The sequence below is a fragment of the Aedes albopictus genome, chromosome 3 (genome assembly GCF_035046485.1).
Source record: "Aedes albopictus strain Foshan chromosome 3, AalbF5, whole genome shotgun sequence".
Classification (NCBI taxonomy): domain Eukaryota; kingdom Metazoa; phylum Arthropoda; class Insecta; order Diptera; family Culicidae; genus Aedes; species Aedes albopictus.
The window spans coordinates 397329803-397343214 of NC_085138.1; the positions used below are offsets into that span (position 1 = coordinate 397329803).

The 13412-nt window shown below is 41.3% G+C and overlaps 1 protein-coding gene across 2 annotated transcripts; it reads left to right on the forward strand.

Moving 5' to 3' along the window:
- The first annotated feature begins 3549 nt into the window (after window positions 1–3549).
- Window positions 3550–12888, forward strand: LOC109425587 (protein scylla). Of its 2 annotated transcripts, none has more exons than XM_029875471.2 (4): window positions 3550–4618; window positions 6096–6519; window positions 6629–6739; window positions 6835–12888. In XM_029875471.2, the coding sequence occupies exons 1-4, from the start codon at window positions 4501–4503 to the stop codon at window positions 6917–6919; spliced, it is 738 nt and encodes a 245-aa protein (XP_029731331.1). In that variant the 5' UTR covers window positions 3550–4500; the 3' UTR covers window positions 6920–12888. The 2 variants fall into 2 exon arrangements, with proteins under 2 accessions (XP_029731331.1, XP_029731332.1); XM_029875472.2 differs by lacking the exon at window positions 3550–4618 and adding an exon at window positions 4640–5508.
- Window positions 12889–13412: the final 524 nt, after the last annotated feature.

The following is a 13412-nucleotide window of genomic DNA, read 5'->3' on the forward strand; positions in this document are numbered from 1 at the left end:
TGCTCGCGACGTTGGATTTTTTTGCTGCATGTTCTAATTTTGGACATGTCATCGTTTTTGAAAAGGGTTCCCGTAAGGGTAACCTGATCACTACTTAGCTAGCATGTCAGTTTAGAAAGAATGACGATATTTTTTTGATATCAATCGCTAAAAAACCAGGTTTCTCGACCATATGGTCAGCATTCGATTTTCATGTGGCTGTCATCCGATTTTAGGATGACATCATTCGGTCGGTGGGCCATACGGTTTCCGACCGATTGTCGTTAAGGGGCGCGATCGAATCGCTTGTCAGTCGATTTCGGACGGGGGTTTTCGTTCAGTGTAGTGTTGCAGTGTTTGCTGAATAAGGTATATGTACCTAGATCGATCAGGCAGATAAAAAAATACACAATTCCATTTGCAAGGCAATTAATGAGGCATCTCATCATTGCCAAGTTTTGTTGAGGTAGGAAAAAAAGGCGTACTCGGTAATTCATCATCGATCAAGTGGAATATTTAAGGGCTTGTAGGGAAAAGCAACATTTCACTTCTCTGTATGAGTGGGTTTAAATCCAAAATTTTCCATTGGATGATAAGTTGTGCTTATACCCGGATGCATTTCTCTCTGAAATTTGTAACAACTGTCTTCTTTTCAATTCAAATTTCATAACCGCAAAAATCATAAATTTAAAATTTTAACTAATAGAAGTGAATTTTCTAGATTCCACTACATGATTGGCACGATTATTACTTATTTTGCAATTCTGGTCGAATCACAACTGGTGATACGATTGTAAACGAAACCCGAATAAATTCTCGTTAAAATTCATACTAAACGTGTTAATTTCAAAATTTGCACCTGCGATAATCAGATATTTAAAATTTTGTCATGCGATAAGCACTGAACTGAAATTTTCTAGGTTGCATCATGTATCGCAAGATTGACACGATTCTTACTCATTCCACTATTCCTTTCGAATCATAACTAGGTAGTCACCCAAACGATTACAAACGAATCTGTTGCCAAGCGGAAAATCTGCCGAAATTGCAATTATTGCTCAGAATTTCTAGCAACGATCGATCCGGTCGCGGCCACTGACGACTGCATGAATCAAACCGGCGAAATCACGTGCGGACATGTCTCGTGCGATAACGGTTGGCAAAATTTTCTACACGAACGAACACACTCACCGACCGACCCGACACTTTGTTTCCCTATCAATCTTCGCATTCTGCTACTTACTTACTGACTATAGCCTACTATAGCAATACTGGTTTCTTTCTTTCTCTCCTTCCTTCTTGCTTTTGTGTTTCGCCGGAGATCTTCGCGATGAAGTGCGGAAAAGAAGCTCGCGATCGTTCGCGAAGATTCGATAAGTACTGTGTTTGGGACTTTTTGATAAGAATTTCAATATTTTTTTCGATTTTTTTCTTTTAAAAAATATCTCCCCATACAAAAAGTGTCATAACACAAACACAAACTGACCATTTTTTTTCGAAAAACGATTTTTAAACAAGCCCTATTTCTCAACTAAGAGAAATGTAGTCATATAGAATCCCCATATAACTCTTAATAAAAAACTTTCAGAATCGAAGAGTTATGATGGATTTGTTAGACTATCTATTTGGAGCATGGGCCAAGGCATTTGTCTTTTAGTGGAATAATCTACACAATAAAATTTTAACACTAGGTGATTCCAAAAGCGACAGTTCGCAAATCAGCAAACTAATTTCATCAGATTTGAAACAACGATTAGAGCCTCATCGTTGCTACGTTAGTCATTATTTGCCTGATAAATAATTTCTCAATATTAGACGAACGATTTTCTTGCTAAACAATTCTGTCGACAACTGCCAGAAGAATTTCATCAGCCTGCGCCCAGAATTTTCAAGTGATAGCCGAAGCTTGTTCAAACGTGGAAAAACGTTTGACTTGAAAAAAAAAAAATATTTGAAATCTGTTCTCGTCTTGACTTGGATTGTTATGACCGTAAAATTTCTGAATGGTTTCATTTTTTTTTCAAAAGATACTAGTTACCTTAGTTGTCCCTACATTGAATTTAAAAATAAGACTTCTTGAAATAAACGTATCTCACTTTGATCACTTTGCTATTTCACCATAAATTCACTTTGTGCCTGTCCCAACATATTTCACAATTTTCAGTGACCGTTTCTAAAAGTTCTTTCGTTTCTAAAATTTTAACCATTTTCAAAAATCTGAACATTTCGAACCCGAAAGCCACTCGGCAATGGGAACCGACGAAGCAGGGTGAAGTGGGTGGGTGGCACAGATCGTTTTCCGGCGAACGCGGTGGCCTCCCCAAACCGTGACGACGATCACAAAAAAGCCCTTTTCCCCCGGAAAATAAAAGCAAGAACACGGGAAGAAAAATAATATTGATATTTTCTCCACTCACTCCCCCGGCGACCCCCCCCCCCCCTGGAACCCGAACCCGAACCCCGCACGATCGACCCCTCCCGCACGATACGCACACACTCGCTTCCGCCGCCACCGAACCGACCGCACCGCGAGCACCCCCGAATGCAGCGCAAGAAAAAGGCAAAGAAAGCGAAAAAACAACCGAAGAAGAAAAGCAGATGAAAAAAAGCGAAACGGGAAAAAGGGAACCGACGACGCGCTGCACAACCAGTTTTTCACACAAAGAAGCACGAATCGACACTGAAGCACGAGCGAGAAGAAGATGTGATTACTACCCATCACGAGAGTGCATCGGCTGGCGGCCGAACCCCCGAACGGAACCCGAATGTTTCCGAACCTCGAAACGGGTGTGCCTGTGTGAGTGCTTCCAATATAGCAGCACATAAGCGAACGCTGCAGATGGGCTGTGTGTGACATGGGAAAGGGTAATTTGCTCCTTCGCCACCCTCGCCTTTGTCCCGCACGGTCCAAATTGGTTCTGTAGCGAGGGCCTGGCCGAGTGCGGTGCAGCTTCTGCTACTGGAGTTGAGCGCACCAATACCAGCAAAAGCAAGAGCCGGCTCGCAGCTGGAGGGTATGTAAATTCGATCCCTCTATGTATACGCTCCGAGATGGGATTGCGATTACCAACACAGGAGAGCGAGCGCGACGAAGGGTGGGATGAGGCAACGATGAGGCGCGGACGAGAGGGACGAGCGAACTAAAAAAACAACCTCTTTGTTATGTATTCATGGTGTGTTTCAGGAGGTTTCTTTGTTCACAGCTGTGAACGAGCGGGCGAAGAGGGCGAACGAACGGAGAGGAAGCGAGATGGATGGGGTTTGGAAACGACTGCGAAGGGTGTGTGTGCATCGATGGTAGCCGAACGCACCGGCAACCGGCATAATACCGGTGCCGAAGTGGAGAGCCGAATGAGAGAACAAGGAAAGCGGTCTACGTTGCGAGCAGTGAGATTGAATGGCGACGGAGCCGAAGGAAATCGTGCACTTCGGGTGAGCCGAAGCGGACTGTTGTAAAGTCACGTACTCAGTTTTGGGTTCAAGTGCTGCTAGAAGGCAGGTACCGAAGCGACGGAGCCGAAAGCCGAACCCGGCCTGGTGCGAGTGGTTATAAATAGAGGGACGGCTGCCGGCCGGGTTAGTTAGGTTCTTTCAATTGATCAAGTAATATCGTACATGAAGAGAAGCAAAAAGCGCAGAGAGAAATCAGAGTTTTATCTGAACTTGGCAGATTGAGTCAGAAAAAAAGCAGAAAATCAACAAGAGAGTCGCGAATAGGAACAAGAGAGTCGCCGTCTTTAAATGAGCAAAGTACACACAACGTTGAGTTATTTTGTAAATTTTATCATTATTTAGTAATTAATGCCACTAGTAGACTCTTAACAAATTGTCACCAAAAGTTACAAAGTTTTTGTCTGTGAAATCAAGAAGAAGAAGAAGCAAACCCGCAGCATCGAACGTTCTCGTGTGATACAAGTGCCGGAAACAAAATCGCAGCTGAGTTCGAAAAATCGCCATCATAAGCAGAAAAACGACAGCAGCAAACGGCTAACCGCGAGAAGAAAATCGATGGTCGTCAAAGTCGGTGTGAGCTACATAGCGGAAGAAAAAAAAATACAAGTTATGCTCTATGCAAAGAACTGAAACAAGTGAAACGCAATCCTCTTCGTAAAGTAATGGTTAGGATTTTCAAATTTTGCCCGACAAATACACAAAGTTGAAAATCGTTCGGAGCAACAACCGCAACATCAACACCCACAAAATACAAATGGAAGAGTAGATTATTTAACGCGAGTAAAAAAGTAATATTTAAAAAATTACAAGTTAATAAAAGAAAGTGATAATCAAGTGCTGTGAATTACAAATAATAAATTTTAATCATAAGCTAAAGTTAAGAGCTAAAAGAGAGTAAATCAACCCCATACGCAGAAAAAAAGAAGAAAAGTGGAAAACATCAACAACAAGTCAAACAACGGAAAAAGCGAAAAGAAAAAGTCAAGCGAAGCGTAGCTGAAAGAAGAGAAAAAATCAGTTGCACATTGCGAACGAGGCACCGGTGGACGCATAGATCCCCTTGTATTTATGAGTGCGAATTTCGCTGCCATCGACGATCTGGTTGAAGAGTTTCTGAAAATGGAACTCATTTCCGTTCCTCCATATCCAGGCCAATTGGGTTATCTAGGATCAAACAAAGTCAACGGTAAGTGGACGCAAATTTATCAAACCGAAAATCTCTTCCTCATAACGACGCGACACTGCCGTCACAAAGAAAAAAGGGCTGTTGATGTTTAGCCAACCAACCAACCAACCAATCCATCGCTCGCCACCCGCAATTTTCTCTCCTATCACATTCTCCCTTTCCGTGCCATGTCAAACGCATAGCCAAACGCTCAATCCATGTTACATCACTTGCCTTCGCTGCTGCCTCACATTTGCAAGGCCCCCACTTGGATTTGAATAAAGTATCCAGTTTTATTCACACTGTTGCTAAGCGAACTTTCTCGTCCACCTCGCGGCGAGAGAGCCAAGCTTGCATCAACCTTCAGCTTTTTTTCGCTGTTTGCTTCCCCCATCATGCAAGCGAGAGCGAACCGCTGAGCTCAAGGGCTGCATATGAGAGAGCGACCGACTGAAAGAGCGAGCAAACGACCTCCTACACACCCGGTTCGTTCGGCACCACGCACTCGTTGCGCACCTTCTTCCTCCCTGTGCGCCGCAGCCCCCCGGAGCGGCAACGAATGAGCGAACGAAAGCGGAATCGGTGAAAACATATGAGCGGCCGGAGCCGAACAGCTGATCGCGTGCGCTTCGCTTCCCGGTGCCAGCTGCTGGCAGCCGCATTCGCTCTCGAATCGTTGACCGTGCCACATCGCAGCTTGAACGTGTTGTGCGTGCTTCCTTCTAGCTCACTCAGCCAACAAGCCAGCCAGTCTTCGCTGTCGCTCGTCGACTGTGTGCCATTGCGTTGAGTTTGTAGGCACTGTCTTGGCGACGAGTTTGCTCGTTGCGTGGAAGCTGCTGCAGAACTGGCTCTGCTGGAATTATCACTCGCTTCGCTCGTTGGTTGCCTGCGGTCGCGAATGTGCTATAGTAAGAGTTGTTTTGTTAATGTTACAATGGTTAAAAAGATTTCTTGCACAACTTTTGATAATTGATTAGTTGAAAAGTTTGTGTGCGAGAAAACAGCTGTTCTTCCTTGCTGAGTGCTCTCAGTATTCTCTTCTGCTCTCCGAATTTGCTGAACTCAAGTTTCGCCATTATGGTGGAATTTGTTGGGGAAAAATCGATACCGTTTTCGCTTTCCATATCGCTTTCCCGGGAAGGGCTAGCTGACGTGGAATTTTCCTGTGGATTTTTCCTGGCTGCTACCAGCTGATTTCAGCGGGTTTCCGCGTGCGCTCTCTCTTTCTCTCCAACATTGCTCTCACCAACTGTTCCGAGTTGAGGAAATCGATTTTATCCCAGACTCTGCTGCTGGTGGCCCACATCAGCCGGTTTTCTGTGAGTGTGTTGTCTTTGGTGAAAAATCAATTTCACTGATGGTTCCGTGAGCCCTTGAAAATTGTCTAGTACCCGGAATAGGTGTTTTCTCGTGACGGCAGTGATTTTCGCTTTGTGCAGTGTCCTGAGGAGTGTAGTTTTGCTAATGAAGTGTTTGTTTCTTTCTCTGGATGCAGATTTCCGAACACCGTTGATGCCGATACCGGCAAATAGTAATAAGAACGCCAACCAACGCCATCATCAGTCACAACAGCAGCTGCCGAGCAGTCAGCCGGCCAGCCAGCGAAGTCACCACCATCACAATCACCACCATCACAGCCATCATCAGGCAGCGCAGGAGAACAGTCAGCCGCTGGAGCCGGCGACGATAGCCCTTACAGCATCACCCCACGAAGATGCCCTGCAAGCGCTATCCGCCCGACTTGAGTCGGAACTGCGCACTGCCAAACGGCGGCATTTAGCCTGCACCGAAGTATTACTCCCGGCCGACCTTCTGCCCCGGATAGCTTCTCAGATGTTCGAACTGTCCGAGAAGGAACCCTGCGGCATCCGCGGCTGCACGGTCTACATCGAGTTCGAGGACGAGCCGGACAACAGCAGGTAGGTTTCACTTTCGACCAGCTCGTTGAACTCGAGAAGGTGGAAGCCCAGCCATGTCCAACGGGGTGTCTAACGAATCTTTTTCCGTATTCTTGTCTCTTCTTTACAGACGGATCGCCACCATGAAGACCGATCCAACCACCGTATCCACCTTCGAGCTGTACCTCACCCTTCGGCAAGACCGAAGTGGCTGGACCTCGATTCTGCCACAGTTTCTCAAGTAAGTTTCATCCAAGGGAGTCTGGGATATTGGACGACTCCTCGGTCCTGATCCAACAGTTGACCTAACCTCCACCTCTTCTGTCTCTTTCGCAGAAATCTGGCCCGTGGCAGTACGATCATGATCAGTCCGGAGTTTGCTCTGACCAAGAACAAGCTCTATCACACCTACTCGGACTAAGCCGTCGATCGATGCCGATCAACAGCGTCATCGTCGTCGTCGTCGCTTTTTCGACCATTCGTGTGAGCCCCCTGGCCCGTCACTTTTGCGGCCAAGGGGGTGGCATGCGAGCAAAGGTAGGAATGAACTTTCCAACTCTTTCCAACCGCAAAACAAGTGTATCTGTGAAAAATCGTTAAACAAAAGTCAGCCTCCACCCGATCGAGCGGGGTGAGGAGGTCTCCTGGAGGTCCCGATGAGTGGCTGCGAAGTTCTTCGATTTGTTTTTAAGTATTTTATAAATATTTAAAACCATGGCCGGTGGCGATGCTAACAAACGAAATTACAAAAAAAAAACAACCAAGTGATCGCGTTTTTCGTATAGATGACGCTAGGAAGAGGAAACAAAAAGTGTACTCTCTCGACATTTTTTTTTATTTTTGTGTATAGCAAAACAAAAACTGATTGAAAAAAACAAACAAAACAAAAGAATCGTCGCCATTGTGAAAGTTTCGAGTTAAGGGAAAAACAGTAAGACAAAAACACGTGTACAGTTGGACGGAACATTGGAATCGGAATCTTTTCGTTTCGTTGTCGTCGGTGTTGATCAAAGTAGCCTTTAAAACACAGAAAATTTGAAACAAAAAAAAAAAAAAAATAGGACGGAAAACAATCATCTGTTGCCGCAGCAGCCGGAAGGGCAGTAGGCAGCCCCCCTATAGGTATGATTTTTCAAATTGTAACCACTTTGTGATGATTTCCTAGTGATTTTCTTTTAATTGATCCGGTGCCAAACGTCCCGGACAGTCAGGAACGGTTTGGTTCACCAAATCCGGGACGTTTCGCTCTGGGAATGTTAAGTTTTTCTCTCGCCATGGAAACAGAAAGATATCGTGTAATCGCAGCATGCTTATGTCGACAATTTGTTTGTTTATTTCGGATTTTTTTGTTTTGATTTGATTTCTAGGATATTCAAATTGAAAATCAAAAGTTTGGTTGGAATTTCTTCAAATTTTTATCTCGAAAACAAATATTGGTGTAGAATGTTCCTAGAAAGCAAACGTCAAAATCAAAACAAACGAAAACAAAAGTAAAGTTTTTGCGGGGGGTTTAGAGGGGAAAGCGCGCGGGTCGGAGAAGCGGCGAGAAAAACAAAGCAAACCGATAAAGCATTTGTGAGTAATCTTTTTTAATGCAGTTTTAAGGCTAAGATGCAAGTTGAACGAAAGCGTATTTTTCGAAAGGAAGATTTTTTTTCAGTGTCTCAGAAGCCCGTTTTTTTGTCTCTGTGTAAGTAAATTACCGATTAACGATTATTAGCTGTTAGGACCGTCGCCGAGAAGGTGGGAGAACGACGAGAGACGAATACAACTTGTTTATCATTTGTGATATTTGCGCTAATTACAGATCCAGCTCTGTTCTCCTTATAGATTGTTTTTTTTTTTAACAATAGAGACGAATGCTAAAATCCACAAACAAAACAGGAATTTTCGGGGCCGACATTTTCTTTTTTCTTCTGCAAACTTCTTTTTATTTGATCTCAGAGTTAAAGATAATCGATTAGTAGTAATAATAAATTATCCATCAATACAAGCAAAGTTTAATCAATAGGATCAAACAGCTTTTCGATTTTCGCAAGCACTGATCTCCGAGGAAACCAGAGAATTTTCATTCTAAACGGCGTTGCTTTTCGTTTTTTAACAAATCCAAAACAAAGCAAAAAGGACGCTGAAAAAACTCACTCATACTCACTCACTCATGTGCATCCAATATATCAAATTAGAACTCGTATATCAATTATCAAGAACCCTCCTTTCCTACTGTATGGCCGTTAGAATTCGAATTAACACAAACAAACACACACACAACAACAACCAAACAGACGCGAAATGGTTTTCACAGAAGAAACAGTTTCTCTTTTTGCAGCTGTCACCATTTGTCACGGCAAACGTCACACACAATGAATTTAAACAACAAACAAAAAAAATAAAAACAAAATAGATATCGTCGATATGTGTCTGTAGTAGTTTATCAGCAAAACCCATCAATTATTCATAATCGTGTAGTTTGTGACTCAAACAGTAATAGACATAAATTTAGCGTTCCAAATTGTTCGAATTTCGGTTGATCGAATAACCGCGCGTAGCTGTCAAGATAGCAATCGATTCACCCCTCGGTCACTTCGCGCTTGGCTCGGCTTCGAGACCACTCGCCTCTACAGCATTCAGTCTCGCAAATTGTTCGGCAAAATTTAAGGCGAACACTTGATCAGCTGAAGAACTCACCCACCTCCGCCGACGTTTTTTTTCCACTCTGAGAACGGAACAATTACGCGAGAAATGACGCTTCCTGGCACAGTTTGAATTGGTCGGAAGAGGCGAGGGGTCCGCAAACCGAGCTCGAGGGGTGACCGAATGGATTGTGATCCAATTCCGGTTTAGAATTTTACAACAAAGTTTGGTTTTATTTCTCACTTTAAAATCCGCGGAAATCTGATACAATAAATTGATAACAAGAAAAGAATGGACGAAATCGTGATTAGGATGTAAGGGCAAACATATTTAAAAACGAGAAAGCGAAATTATTATTACCGTAAACAGTGGAAAATGAAATGTTTGATACAAAAATATTGTGTGTGTGTTTTTCTATATTTATATAATATTTATCGTAAAAAAAAAAACAAAAAATACTATAAAAACTACTAGGATTTTCAAATTTAAAATAAATTATTACAGAAATAAAACAAATTTTAAACCCACAAAAACACAAAAACAATCTAACATTTACGTGAACCAAACTAATACCTACATCTATGATTGCTTTTCCTTTTTAGAGTCCGTACTTGGTAGTAACATTATGCAACCATACTCGAGTCAATTTTACTTTCTAATTTTCCAAATCTCACTTTTCACCATCATTTTCCCATTCATCCGAATATTTCGTGTGGAATCAGAAAAAAAAACACAACCCCATTTAATAACGATTAAAAAAAAACATCTCTTGTTCGTGCGTAGAGTTTGACAACGAACGACGTTTTTCGGCGCTCGCACCGAGGGAAAAACCCGAACGCACAGCTTCGGCCACCGGAGCGGGCGCCGAAAAACGCTTCGTGCTACGAAATTTCTCAAAAATGTGATACGATCTTAGTTGAACCAATAAATAATAAAAAAAAAAAGATATAAAGTAAACGATCTAAGTAGTCTACCGATGAACTTTAAGAACTGTGTGGCGCAAGTAAAATCCATATCCCAGAATTTGTAGAGCGCGGTCGCAGTCGGCGCCAGTCGAGCGTGACGCACCGCCAGATAAAATATATAAATATTGCGTATAAAAACAACAAACAAAGGAAACAATGGACACGTTAATATACTATATGTATGTAATAGTAGATTTTCGTATACTTATCAAAAAATTCCAATCAAGGAAAGTAAAGAAAAACAGTAAACAAAAAATCATAAACAAAATATCAAAAAAAAAACATGAGAAAACCCAAAAAAATCTAATCTTTTGTTTGTATTGAAAATTTTTGTGGAGCGTGATGGCGAACGCCGCTCCAACCGAAATCTGTTTTTAATTTCCCTTGTATTAGTAGTACTAGCGGAAGAGACAAGCACAACGTGATCAAGTAATGTTAAAATAAAGAAAGGACTTAAAACCTTACAAAAAATGAAAAAAAAATGCTAAATGTTTGTATATGTGTACCGATACATGCATATAACCGAAACCCGGACAAAAAAAACTTTACAAAACTTTGTAGACTGTTAAGGATTTAATCTCGTTCATATCCAGGAGCAGCGGCAAATAATACAGAAATTACACAAAACAATGATAAAGATAAACAATGAAAAAACAGTAGGAAGCTTCTTGAAATTCACCGCCAAACTATCTCATTTCGTCATACTCATCATCGGACTTTTTGTTTCATTTAATACGACAGCTTCTCGGAGATCAAAGTAACCTCTGTGCGTGCGTGCGCGTGTAATCTCTGTGCGCACTCGCAAACAAAAGAAAAAGAAAAAGTGTTCTCTCGCCCGACACAATGTTTAGCTTTGCTCGCGTGGCAATCGTGCTCACGCCTCGGACGATAACGAAGGAGAATAAGAAGTAAAAACCGATCGTGTACAAATGTAATGGATAATAATTGTTAATCATTTTTATTATTATTATTATTAGCTAGGATTAGTAGAATTCACTAGAAATCGAGAGAGATAGAGAGATGCAATGCGGCTCGCGGAGCGTTCCAGCGCCCCCGCGCAGCCGTGTTCGATCGAATCACTTTTGAAAACAAAAGCGTGGAGCGCCTCGATTACTACACACACACACATATGATATAGGCTATATCTGCGCAACGCATAATCTTTAACAGATAGAGACGCAAAACGAGTGCGAGAGGGTAGGAGTAATCAAGCTTCAATTTTGAAGATATCAGCGACGATTAAGTTTTGTTTTTGATTTCGAAAAACGAAAATGCGAGAGCGAATTTCATCATTTATTTTGATTGTAAGTGTGATCTTAATTGTAGTGTTTTTTGTGTCACTTTTTTAAAGCCCCTATTTTATTTTTTCGTCTTGTAATTCCGCGAATACAAACACAAAGTCATAGTCATTTGTTTTTATTTTTACTATGTTATTTAGTCATGTTTCAGTTTTTTTTGTTTTTTTACATAACTATTTACATTTAAGTCGAACATTAAAGATTTTTCTCTCAGATTAAGGAAGAAAACTCTAATCGTGATATTTGTGATTAATGATCGAGCGCAAGCACGTGAGCACGAGCAAAGCAAACGAATCAGGCGAGAGGAAGAGAAAGAGAGAAAGAAAGCGCACGAGAGAAGCAGTGACAGTGCGTCAACGGGAAGCTGGCAGCGCACGCTTCGATCCGGGATTGTTTGCATTTTTTTCGGCAACAATCGATTTTTTTATTCTCTCAGTGTTTTAAGCCGCAAAGCTGGCACACTGGAGGCTGTAATTTTGCGCAGCCCCTATTATCAATCAGTATTTAAGTTCGCGCAGTTCGTTTGGTCTTTGCTTTTGTGTTTATCGAGCGAAGCGATTTAGTTTTATCAAATCGAATCCATTTCGTTTAGTTTTGATCTTCAAAACCAGAACAAAACATCAAACAAACAAACAACTACAAATTCGAGCCAAATTTTCATTCCAAGTTTTATTGCCAATGAAACTTTACTGAATTTGGTTGGACGATTGCCTCTCGCCCTTTTTCGTAAAATGGCCCCCGGGGATCGAAACTCGCCCAAACACAATCCGCAGTTTCTCAGCAAAGGACTACTTAAGCGGGCTTCGATCTCCGAACGCCGCCATTTTTCGGATGACAACTTCGAAAGATATCAGAAAAGTGGCGAGAGACGAACGCAGCGAACAAGCAAAACACACAACAACAAACGAAAAGCGAGTTTTTGTTTTTAGGTTAGGTTTTTTAAATTAAACAGCAAATGGAGAAAACACTAGGTATCTACATTTAACAAATGATGGGAAAGAAACAAGCAGAAGAAAAAGAAAATCAGTTTTTGTTTTTTCGAATGGGCCAAAGTTGAGCCGCAGGAAAATGGATTTTGCAATGTCGAGAAAAGAAAGAACGGACGATCGAAGGAGAAGAAAAATACAAAACAAAATATTAAGTGATAGTATCTAAAAGTGATAATAATTAAGAAATGAAAAGTAAGAATAACAATTGTAATCGAGCAAGAAAAATACAAATAATTATTAATGCTAATGATGAAAACCACATTAATTATTATATCATTTGTAACAAACAGAGCAGAGAGAATGGAAAACAATGCATTATGGCAAACCAATGGTAAAAAAGAAATAAAAACAGTAAACACTTAGGAATCCACCGTTTTTAAAAGTAATATTTTCTCTTTCTGTGGAAATAGTGGAAGCAAACACAAATGTATTATGGAAGTAACAAAAATCCAAAAGAAAATACGAAAAAAATACAATAAAAAATGTCAAAAATTGAAAAAATTAAAACCATTTCTTTTATTTTACCCCATTTTGGTACGCACTCTCAGACTCTCTCCTTGCCGTCAACTCAGCTGCGTTCTTATTCGTCTTCTTTCGCTCTTCCTCCTCTACGCCTCAATTCGTTCCAGTTGATCCGAAAGTTGCCCCTTTGTTTAATTCTGAAACTAATTCAACACTTGGAGAGTGCATTTCTCATTTATTGGACACAGAAAGAGAGAAAATTACTCGCACAAACACATACACACTCAAAATGCATGACAAACGAATAAACCGAAAACACTTACTCAATCACCACTTCATTGTTCTCTGTCATCTCTCGTCTCGAATTATCAATGGTACTGTTGTGCGAATATATAATAATAATACAAAAAAAAAAACAAATAAAAATACAATGAAAACATGAAAGCAAGTACAAATAAACCTTCTAGCTAGTAAGTTTGAAAGAACAAACTAAAAAATAACAAAATCGAATGCGCATGCATGCAACTCGCTCTTAAGCGAAAGCACAAAGACGTCAAGCAAATAATAAA